This window comes from Diabrotica undecimpunctata, chromosome 1, assembly GCF_040954645.1.
Source record: "Diabrotica undecimpunctata isolate CICGRU chromosome 1, icDiaUnde3, whole genome shotgun sequence".
NCBI lineage: Eukaryota > Metazoa > Arthropoda > Insecta > Coleoptera > Chrysomelidae > Diabrotica > Diabrotica undecimpunctata.
Window position 1 is genome coordinate 132,016,211 of NC_092803.1, and position 12,729 is coordinate 132,028,939.

At 33.2% G+C, this 12,729-nt stretch overlaps 1 protein-coding gene across 1 annotated transcript in view; it reads right to left on the reverse strand.

The window, feature by feature from the left end:
- Positions 1-2,791: 2,791 nt before the first annotated feature.
- The window catches only part of AsnS (asparagine synthetase), a 37,180-nt gene continuing 27,242 nt past the window's right edge, over positions 2,792-12,729 (reverse strand). Inside the window, exons 7-9 of the mRNA XM_072519728.1 lie at positions 9,379-9,764; positions 9,074-9,247; positions 2,792-3,362 (exon numbers count right to left, since the gene is read on the reverse strand). Of these exons, the coding sequence (XP_072375829.1) occupies positions 3,065-3,362; positions 9,074-9,247; positions 9,379-9,764 (858 nt within the window). The 3' untranslated portion in view covers positions 2,792-3,064. The remainder of the gene's footprint in view (positions 3,363-9,073; positions 9,248-9,378; positions 9,765-12,729) is intronic.

A 12,729-nucleotide genomic window follows, 5' to 3' on the forward strand; every position in this document is an offset into this window, starting at 1 on the left:
TGGCAAATTAGGAATTAGGTTATGTTTGAACCAATTTTCAAAGAGTGGGTCATCCATGTCGTCATGGTAATCTTGGGCGTTTATTTTTTGCCAAAAACGTCAGTTCTGCTGCATTAACAACGCCATTTTCACATCCTGCATGAAGGAGGACAAAACGAGGACCACGAGCTGCAGGAGCTTTTAAGCCTGTAGTCAAGCCACGAACAAATGCATATATATGCGATTTAATGGACGTGTCTACCCATTCTTTTGATACGCTGTGACCTACGTTTACCCATCTAAATAGACGATATTGTAGCCTTCTTCGCTGTATCGACGAATGATCGTATGTAACGACAACGCCATGAAATTATCTCCTGTTTCTCAATTAAAATCGACTTTCTACAGCGTTTTTCAAACTTAAACTCGATATTGCACAACAAACGATATACTGTACTTCTTGAAAAATTGGGCAAATGCTCCGCAGCGTTTACTATAGCCAAAACAGATTTGATTGTGGGTGGTCTATTTTCCCGAAAGAATTACTGTACTATTTTACGGATACCGCTATTTTCTGTATCATCGTATTTATTTTCACGAAATGATAAAATTTTACCAATTTCAGGCTGTTTCTTCGATTGTTGGAAACCAGCGCAGGTGATGCTTACTCCTGGAGCACTTTGTACATACTCCTTTCAGAAATACCACTAATTTCGAACAAAAGCCATATTATATTTGATAATGAATCATTACCACCGCAATCCAAATGATAGTTCGTAAGATCATGTGTTATGAAACACTGAAATATAGCCCGCGTTTCCGTGCAACAATTACGTACGCCATTACTAAATTTATCGAAACTCGAGGAAAATAACACAACCGACACTATATAAATAATCGCAATTTTCAAAGTTACTGCCACTCTATAGATTTTAACACTAATCAGATCATTATGCCGAACGTTATTAAATGTTTTCTTTTCCTAATTCCTTAAGTAATTATGAACCTATTGAAATCCCATTATTCATTATGGCAGTCATTAAAAATAAATTGTTTACTATACATTAAAATTATTAAAATTCAATTTCTTCTAATATATACTAAAATCTAATTTTGTGACGAAATTGTTAAGATTCTCTGATTATATGTTGTTCCTGTTCCGCTGTTCACGGTTGCTGCCGTGAAGAGCGGCATTCTCAAGAAAATTGTCATTTACCTTGCATGGCCCTATCCTTCCTCTACTATTATTAAATTTATCTGACTTGGCCCATTGTTAAGACCTTGTACCTCAGGTAAACCATTGTTTACCAAATCAAATTAAATTAGAAGAATTCTATTACCAAGTAATGACAACAAAATTTGCAATGTTGTCAAAATAAACTAATTTTGAAGTAAAATTGTGGCTTATTCACAATAAAAATAGTAAATTTTATTAAGATCCCACAAGTAGACAAAACACCCAAAGATATTAAAATGTTTCTGTGATTGTGTGTTGTTAAACCATCATTAATAATACTCATTTTGTAATGGAGTAATTCAGAGTTTTCAATTACGCATGGTGGGCGAGCAGATATTAAAGATCACTTGAAGTGATGCAAAATACAACGCTGGAGTAACGACGATTGCAAGTACTTCATATATTAAAACAATCTTTAAAATTGATCATCATTACATTCAAGTTGATTTAATTGTTGCTGCGAAAGAGACATTCGCTTATCCACACAGCAATGCATGATAAGTTTTAAAACATCTGATTGTACAGTGGCCATCTAATTATTGTAGAATTTATTATCTCCAATGGCATTATGAAGTCGTTTCTATTTAATGGGTTTACTAGCAACAGCAGGTGGCAGATAACTAACTAGTCCTTTGTTTTGGTGTATTTGTTTATGGTAGATACCTCTCGAAACTTAACGACACCACTCAAATACAAATGACTTTGAAATAAGCTTAAGATATCAAGATTTTCTGCAATTATTTGTTGACAACTATAAGTTGAAATTGACATTAAAATTCTTTAAATCAAAAGAATGACTAGAAACGAGGAAGTCCGTACATCAACGAAGCTTTAATCATTAAAGAGATGTAAACTAGAATATCTTCGACAATATAATCAGAGAACCAAGATATGAGTTCCTTTACCTAATTCTCAACGGTAAAATTGAAGGAAAGAAATGGATAGAGGGGAAGAAACTCTGGTTGCGCAATTTGCGACAGTGGACAGCTTTAACAGCAGACCAATTGTTGCAAATTCAAGTACCTACTCATTGAGCTGACCTGCGCACTACGATCTTATTCGAATTACCGATACCGGACGATACAAATAATGAACATGCGCATAAAAAAACGGTACAAACACGTTCATGACGATTTCGGGAACCTACAAAAATTGCGTATTGAGACAAACCTTGAAAAAGTTAAAATGATGAAGCGGTGAGTAGCAATTGCTTAACTAACAGAAACACATTTACAAATAAACTAAAGGAATGTATTTTTTTAAATTCATTTTAAAATTTTATCTAATACATGAGATATTAAACTGTGATCATAATTTTTAAATTAGAGATATGAATTAATCATTGTTAATTTATCCTGCCGTACATCTACAATATATTTTTTGTTTTATGATTATGTAAGTTAGCCTACAATACGGTATATGATTAGTTTATAATAATTTCTAAAAATTATACCCATGGATTCCAGTGCAAAGAGAATGCGCTATAGTTAGGAAAGGAACTACAAATTTGTCAGTTTAAGGTCAGGAAATAAAGGAATTATAAATAGCAAGTATGAATAATATAAATTCAACAACGAAGAGATCATTTTTTATTTTATTAAATTTTGATAGAATTTTTTTAACTTTCAAGTTTGTGAAAGTTATTGTTTTAACCCGTATTTTAAAAATACAATTCTGTAATTCATTTTAAAACGGAAATTTTGATAAGTTTTGATATTTTCAGATCATTTTATTTAATAAATAAATTAAAAATGCATAAAAAATGCATATATTTAAGTACCTACACATAATATTTAGTATTATGTATACACATATTGACATGTGCTAATATTTAGGTACCCATAGATATTATTGTCCATTTCCTTCTGGTTTTTCGTCAGCCGCGTAATGTTTAATAAACCTAGCTGAAGGATCTGTGACTCCCTCGCACCATCTTGGCATCCAATAGTAAGGCAAAAAGTTTTGAGCTAGTTTGGGGTAGCTCTTTTCGAAAACTTCCCTATAATAGTACGCCTCTTTTGTAGTCGGGGTGCAATGTGGATACTTCTGCTTGGCTTTTTCCAAATCGAACGGTTCTGGCATTCTTTTGTCGATTATTTCTTGAATTATCACGAACAAGGATTTTGTGTTGGAGGCTACACCGTCACTGAAAGAAATTTTAACATTAATTCACTAGTATTAAATAGTATTTAATAAAATTAAATTAAGCCTATCCGTTGGTTCTTTGTATATATATATGACTATTTTCACAAATTATTTTTAAAAGTAGTTCGCTTTTCTGTAACAGAACCTGAAGCCACGAAATTAAGTAACGTATCCCTATATAATACTACGTAAGAAAAAGAAAGCATTAAGACGAAGGCTGGTGATTTAATCAATATGTCAACGTGTTTCTTTACAACTAATTTTCGCTAAATATGTTAAATTCATTTCCTTGTCTCAAAGTTATGATTGTTTTCAAAAATATTTATTACTAAGGCCAACCAATGTAGACGCTCACAGAAGATTACTGTTTATGGTGACGATTTCCTCCGTTTTAAAAATAGAAAAGGTTTGTAACCCGGTCGATAGAGGCGCTGATAATAAAATGTTTGCGGATTTTATATAAAATTATGAAAACCATTGAAAAACAAGGTTTAGTCGAATGGCAAAACACTCGGTTATTATTCTTATGGATCTGGCACTCAAAACCCTGGCACTCAATCTGATGAACTGAAACTTCTACGGGGATCCAGTACTGGCTTCGACGGTATTCCAGAACGACGGATATGATATAAATAATCGAATTTAGATTTAGTTTTCAGTCTAAAATAAATTGTTGTATCGAATGAGTTGTATAATAAATTAATATAAATTATTGTGTTTATAGTGAATTAGAATAAGTGTAGAAGACTGTAATAAATTAGAATAAGTGAATATAAAGATTAAATACACTAAGTGTTAAACATTACAGTACATTACAAAAAAATAAATATAAGTTCACAGGTACAGATAAAATATAACTGATTTTTTGTAGATAACGATACTTAAATTAATTGATTATAATACATACTTTTAAGAGGCCAGATAGCCAATATTGTCATTTGCGTAAAAAAATTGCGCCAAACATTCACTTGATTCGATAGCAAAGCCGATCGTTGCTTTACTATTCATGTATTCATTTAACAAAAGCAAAACCGTTTGATTTATAACTTGCTTCAATCATCAGATATCCAATATTGCCAAACACGCAAAAATAGTTTGTGGTTAATTCCCAACGGGATTGTGTTATCACAGAAAACAAATAACTACCCCTGTTCTTTGGTTTATTGACTTATACGTTACTAATAAGGGTTATATTTAAAAACATCAAAGTACTCGTCAGGAAGTTCATTACCAAGAGTGTTCAGAAAATTGCAGGACGGAATGGAATTTTCAGTTTAGGCATTCTGAAGATTATGTGTCCTATGTGATGGAAAGCCATTTTGAGGGGGTTTTAACCCCAGTGTTAGAGGCCCTAATTGTTCTCAAAACGTAGCGACTGCATGGGATTTAATCCCGTGTGTTACAAATATTAATTTGTAAATACCAAAAGTAACTTAAAAATATCACAAACAAGAACACAAATTAAACAGAAAATGATTTATGGCAAAGTCACGGTAAGCAGTTCAGTGGATGTTCTGCAATGAGTCATATATTCTTCTGAGCACTAAAAGCAATTTCAGAAGATATATTTTTTTAACTTTTTCGAAACTATTACAGCTTAGCTGTAATAAAAAAATGATTTATTTCATCTGGAGGTAAATCAGGTTGTACTGGATCTTGTATGTTTTTTTTTTCGAAATTTATTATTTTCCAACAGTTATTAGTAATAAAATCACAGTAAGCTGACCTTTTAGCATTTTGTAATTGCTGATTATATTCAAATTTTTGTTGTTTATATACTTTGAACAAATCGGGATCCTTAGTGACATCTGCAATGTGTTTAATAAGAAAAAGATTAGATCTGTAAGACCTTAATTCATTATTAAATCATTGCACGGGTGTTTTTTTCAGCAGTTTGTCGTACTTTTTTTAGTAGAAAATACTTTATTATTAAGATGTTATAAGTTTCGGAGAAAGGAACATAATGATTAAAAATAAATGGTAGGTATCTGTGTGTGTGTGTGTGTTTGTTTTATTGGCACTGGTTTTGACAACCAACTGGCCAGTCAATTGGTAGGTATCTGGAAACCTCCATTAGATATCAACCAATATCAGGCACATATTTATCAATAATAAGCTACTATTGCATGAACCTCGGAGAACGATCTCGACTTAAAAATAATTGAACCATAAACGCCTTACAAGAAAGTCACCGAGTGTACTGTCCTAAAAGAAAATCAGATAGTAAAATAAGTCCATATACTGAAACGCTGCTGGATCGAAAAAGACAAATAAGAAGCGATAAGAATACAGACAGCCACACTTTAAAGAAATGAATAAAACTGTTCCGAAGGCGATCAGGAGAGATTTAAGGAAATTTACAACCGATAATACTCACAATAGAGGAAAATAACAGCTTAAAAGTTAAATAGATAGACTAGATAAAATGAAATAATATCACGTAGAGACGAGTTAATACAGGTCGTCGAAGAGTTTTACGAGGAATTATATGGAAGTAGACGAGAAGATCGAAAAGGAATACAAACAGCCATTTCAAAGAAGAAGATAAAGGTATCTGAGATACAAGCATTAAGAAAAATGAAAAATAAAGCCCCAGAAGAGGATGGAATTGTAATAGAAGCTATCGTAAATGGAGGAGATATGCTATTAAATAAATTAAGGAAACTGTTTAATCTACGTTGGCAGCAAAGAGAGGTACCCAAGAATGGAACAATGCTATAACCATCCTTTTACATAAAAAATGAGATAGGACGTACCTAGAAAATTATAGACCTATTAGCCTGTTGAACCACATATACAAGCTCTTCACTAGGTTAGTGACATCAAGATTAAAGAAAAAATTAGATTTCTACCAACCGAGAGAGCAGGCAGGATTCCGTTCAAATTATGGTACCTATGATCACCTCCATATAGTTAAGACACTCATTGAAAAATCTATAGAATACAACAAACCTCTTGTATTCACTTTCATAGATTTTCATAAAGCGTTGGACATGATCGAGATAGACAGCCTTATAGAAGCAATGAATGACAGCAGCAGGATTGACCATAGGTATAGTGAACTTATTTACAATATTTACAAAAATGCCACTATGACTGTTAAGATACGCGATAAAACCCGACCAATAAAATTAAAACGTGAGATAAAGCAAAGAAATACATTGTCACCGAAATTATTCATAACGGCATTAGAGTATGCCTTTAAGGTGGTCAATTGGGACCACAGAGGAGTAACTATAGACGGTGAAAAGCTTAACCATCTCCGTTTCGCAGATGACATTGTCCTTATCACAGATAATTTAGGAGAAGCCATAGATATGTTAAATGAATTGGACTTTGCATGTTCGAAGGTAGGCCTCAGAATGAACTAAGTTTATGACAAATAGCAGGGATAACCTAACATGCGAAATCCAAAGACGAATTACTTTAGCGTGGACAGCCTTTGGAAAACTGCGAGACACACTTAAGGCCAACATACCAATTAGTCTCAAAAGAAAAGTGTTTGACCAATGCGTATTACCGGTCATGAACTATGGGGCGGACACTATGACTCTAACCAAGACTACGGCTTCGAAATTGAAAGTGCCACAGAGACGAATGGAACTGCCTATGCTGGGGGTGACGTTACAGGACCGAATAAGAAACGAAGATCTGCGAAGGACGAGTATTGCTGATGTTGTTGAATGCCTAGTGGAATTGAAATGGAACTGGGCAGACCATGTAGCGAGAATGCATGACTCACGATGGACGAGCAAAATTACAAATTGGAGGCCAAGAGCACACAAACGTAATAAAGGAAGATCACCTATACGTTGGGCTGACGACATCAGGCGTATCATCATTAAAGGTTGGATGATGATAAGTTTTGGTAAGAAAGATTGTCAAAAAATCAGGATCATTATTAATATTATAGAAAAAGTCCAACTTTGTACTAGCTAGCGCACGTTTAAGTTTCCGTAAACCAGAAGAAGTAATAAATCGTTGAAATGTTTGGTTAGTGTCAACAACTTTATGCTCAAGTGAATAAATAAAAATTGACCTCGATGGTCAGAAAAACAAGGTTCAAATACGCCCACTCTGTAGATATTTTCAGAAAAATTTGTCATAATGTCGATGCAACTACTGGACTGGGATGTGATTCTAGTATAATCGTTTATAGTTACATTTAGACCAAAAGATATTAATAGATTTTGAATATCAAGAGAAGGGTCAGATTCGATTTTAAAATTTATATTAGAATCACAAGGTATGATCAGTTTGTCTGCTTTACTAAGCAAGGACGTTCTGACATTCTCAAAATTCACCAAAAACAAGTCAAAGTCACCCTTACCCGATCTGTATATAGTTAAAATATTGGTTCTTATTGAAGGTACATAAATTGCACAAAACTCTGAAGTTTGCTATATATTATATTCATTTAGATTAAGAGAAGAATATATAAGATTTTCTTTTACATAAATTGCAACTTCACTTAGTTTCTTTTTTACCCTACAAAAGAAATTAGCTAATGAAAAGCCGGAGATGCTAATTAATTTTAAATTTTCTTCACTTTGCCAGAGCTCGGAAAAACATGACGTCATATAAATTTTGATCAGCAAGAAAAGCATTGATCATATCGAATTTATTTGAAATACACTGCAAATTTACATGAAACATGCTTACCGTACCTTGTCGAACTAGTTTATTTAGATAAAAATTTGTAGTTTCTTGTTGTTTCTTCTTCCGTCTTCTTTATGTGCTAAAAATTTCTTTTGAAGCTGCAGCTTCTTTGGGTCAAATATTAGGTCTGTAGACTTCGTCAATTTTATCGAAAGGGACAAATACCTTATATGTAGAGTATTTGTCGGTTCTACTATTCAATTCCACGCAGTTAAAAGTAATCAAGTAATCAAATATTACCCAAGATTTTTAGATCATCGACTTTCATATCAACACCTATGGGTGACAAATGTATATGACACATCCTTGTCTAGGATACAAATCTTAAACAAATCTATGCAGAAATCAAGTAGGGCAAATAACTACTGATCTAAAAGAAATAAAAGCAGTCTGGAAAACCTATTTCCAAACTCTCCTAGGAACGCAAGAAAATTAAGAGCATATGAATATGCATCAGATTGCTGGAGACACAGAAAATATTGAACCCCCTACGATGGAAGAGGTAAAACAAGCAATACGAGCACAGAAAAATAACAAGACTCCAGGTATTGACAACGTCCTGTCTTAGCTATATAAATTAGGTGGCAAACACCTAGTAAGATAAATGCATATGTTTATGAACAAGATTTGGAATGATGAAAAGATTCCTAGCGACTGGAAAACCGAGATTATATGCCCAATCTATAAAAAAGGGGATAAACTAAAATGCGGAAATTATCGCGGCATAACCCCCTTGTGCACAGCGTACAAAGTTTTTACTTATATACTAAATAAATGACTCCAACAACTAACTGAAAATATGTCGGGGAATATCAAACCAGTTCCGACAAGGAAGATCAGCTGATCAGCTATTCACAGTGAAACAAATTGTAAACAAATCGTGGGAATACGACATTGACGTCCACAGCACACTCATAGATTTCAAACAGGCCTACGAAATAAGAGATCGTTAAAAGATGCATTTTGATATAGAGGCATTATTCAATAATATGTGGTAACTATAAAAATTGGCGAAGTGTATTACAATTAAGACCAAAGTACTTTAATGCTTACCTGAAAGCTTCTTTGTGCCTCCAGAGAATTTCATGCGGCAAGAGATCGGTACCGTCGAAAGCAGATCGTAATAAATATTTTTCTACGTTATTTTTGGGTTGCTTAAGGGTTTTTTCCAAGTTCAGATAATAGTCAGTGAACTGCAGGTCCAAAAATGGTACTCTTAGTTCCAAACTAAAATAAATAACAAACATTTTATATCGAAAAAAATTTAATTTTTCTAGTCAATTTATTTGGCTCTAATTTCAAAAATATATTGACGTCAGATTGTTAGCATAATTTAGCATAGCAATATTTGTAGTTACCTTTGGGAAGCTGTTGTTCTGTCTGCTCTCAATCCATCAAACAAATAAATTTCTCTTAATAACCGTAAACTGTCTTCGTGGGCTGCCTGCGGTGAAGGAGCATCTCTGAAATAAATATACCCTTGGGCGATCTCATCCGCTCCTTCTCCGCTTAACAAAACTGTCGTGTCTGTATTTTCTTGGATGTATTTTGAGATCAGATACATTCCAATCGACGCCCGAATTGTAGTAATGTCCGGCGTTTCTAATGTGTATATGACGTCATCTAACACATTGGCTACATCCTCTTCTGTAAAGGTTACTTCGTGGTGATCTGTGCCGACGTGTTTAGCAACTACACGGGCGGCTCTGAGATCTGGACTGTCGCCCATTCCAATTGAGAATGACTAACAAATTTAACAAATATTTTATTCAAAGACAAATGTCCACAAGGCAGTAGAGATTTAAATGTTACAAAATGGAAAAAATAAATTATGTAGAAATGTTAGTATTAATGGAAGATTAGCATCATATGTCGACAATACTGCGGTGTTTTATACAATGTAATACATTGACAACTTAGAACACCTAAATAATAAATCTAAAAATCTAAAATAAAATAAATCTAAATTCTAATAAAGATCAAAGTAATATTATTAAATGAAGTATCACTGGAAAATATGGATAATCATTGAATACAACGAAAATGCTATATTAGACACAGTGGCGGATCTAGAAATTTTTGTCAGGGGGGCGGGGGTCATGGGTCTTGAGGGTGATTTTGATACAGGATTTTTAAATTGCACCTTTCAGTGGCCGATCCCCAGAAATTTTTTGTCGGGGGGGGGGATCATGGGTCTTGAGGGTGATTTTGATATAGGATTGAGATTGTTGCACCTTTACGATTGATCTGATTTGTGCCTCATGTAAGGGAATCATTTTCTCAATAATTATTTTAAGCGATATATTAAACCAATGAGAAGTTATTAAAACCCAAATACCCTAGGGATGCAAAGAGGGGTACAACATTAAGGGGTCTTAAACTTAAACAAAAAAAATAATTTAAACCCACATACTCAGTAAAATCAAGTGTACAAGACTATTAATCCAAAGGAAAGTTATTAAAATATAAATACTGAAAAATCAAAGACTGTCAATTTAAACTAGGTATTTTAAAGACAATTAATTTAAACCCACCTATCCTATAGCTACAAAATCAAGAACAAACCAAGGATAAATAAGTATAAACCAAAGTTAAGTAATTTAAATGCAATAACTCAATGTAACTGTAAACATTAATGAATGTATTTAACATTCCTAATAAACTCTATCTTATCGTTGGATATCCGATATCAATTTGTAACAACATTCATTTATTCCTTATTACTATACGGAGTGGAAACATGGACTCTCGGAATTACAAGTATGAGGCGTATAGAAGCCTTTAAAATGTGTGTTTTTCGAAGAATGCTGAAGATTTCGTGGACAGAGCACGTGACCAATAACGAGGTGCTGAAAAGAATGAGAACTGAGAGAGAACTCCTAAATATTGTAAACAACAGAAAAACGAGTTATCTAGGACATATTCACAGAGAAGAAAAATATAACTTTCTACGACTCATAATTTAAGGGAAAATAGAAGGACAAAGAGGTCCAGGAAGAAAAAATACTCATGGCTGAAGAATGTAAGAGACTGGACAGGCATGGACAGACATTCGATACTAAGAACAGCTCAAGATAGAGAGCAATTTGCTGTAGTTATAGCCACCCTTCCGTAATGAAGAAGAAACCTTAAGAATAAGTGTAAACAGTATTTTATTTAAATTAATTTATTCAACAAAAAACATAATATAATTAAGGAATAGTTATTTCTATAATTAGGCATATTAGGCTATAAGTGCACGAATCGTCAGCAACAGCCGGCAACGAGTGGTAAATAAAAGTTCAGTGATTAAAAATACTATAAGAAAAGTAAATATTATATAATTTTATAAAAATGTATTCTTTTCGCCTATCCGATTTAGCAAATCGCTCTATGATTGCATCAACATCTAGAGAAATTTCAGGATGCATATTGATGAGTGCTAAACCAGTTAACAGAAGTTCTATTTCTAAGCCAAGTCTTTGGAGGTTTAAGCGTAGAACGCTCTGTTGTTGCTGCACTGACTGGCAGTGTAATTAATATTTGCAAAAATATTCTGATATTTGGATACATAGGTATGAATATAGAAGTTTTCTAATACTTCTAAAATACAATCAGGAAGTTTTCCATTATTTTGCACGACTCTTTTCCACTTTTGAATCCGCAGTGAAAACTCTTGTTCTACTGTGAATATGCAGTAAGTAGTTGGTCCAATAATATCCTGGAAGGTGCAAGTTAAGATATTGTCTAAAAGGGGTAAATAAATAGATCTTCGGAAATATTCTTCGCAAGAGTTAGCAGATTGGTTTTGACGAGAAACTATACGAGACATCTTCAATTCAATGTCTAGTTGTTCAGCTATTTGTTTACTTCATAGTAAAGTTTGCTAAAAACAGATTCAGCATTTGATCTTTTATTTTAAAGAATGCATTTAGTGTCCTCTATGGCCTCAGTAGCCTACTTAAAATCTAGTTTTGGTGACTGAAGAAGACGACTAAGTGATACAGTTGTACCTAAAACATTAATAAGACAAACTACTGTTTCACAGTTTCACAAATTCCTTGGACAGCAACCCCCAGTTCCTTTATTTGTATTCACTAACGTATCAGACAGAGCTAATGCAACAACAATATTCACTTTGATATTTATTATAGATAAATTATAAAATGTAGCACACAGTCTCAACAATTATAATACATATTCAAATTACAAACAACCAATTCGTAGACAAACTGAAGATAAGAAATACCTAATAAAAAATAAAAATGTGCTGATATCGTGCGAAAAGTCACGTCATGAATGTACATTGAATAAGCAATAATGTGTGGGCGGTAATTTTATCTCATCGATAATCGAACGATTCTCTGGCACTCAAATGACAAATTGTCAAAATTTGAAAATCGCGTAACCGTGTATTCAAAATTGTTGATTTTTTTAAAGAGCAATTTAAAAAGGCTTCCGTATAAGTCTACACTTACCCCTACAATAAATGAGTTTGAATCATTTCAACTCTTGATTTCCTGCTTATAGGGTTGTGGGTTTTAAATTATTTTTTTTTTTAGGATTATTTGATTGATATGTAAATTTGTTTTGGGGGTGATCATGACCCCCTGTCCCCCCCTTGGATCCGCCACTGCTTAGACAGCGTAAATAAATGTATCTTAAGCGGATCAAATTTTTAAAATATTTGTGGATTTTCAGTGAATTTTTATGAGAAAACCGAAATTTTT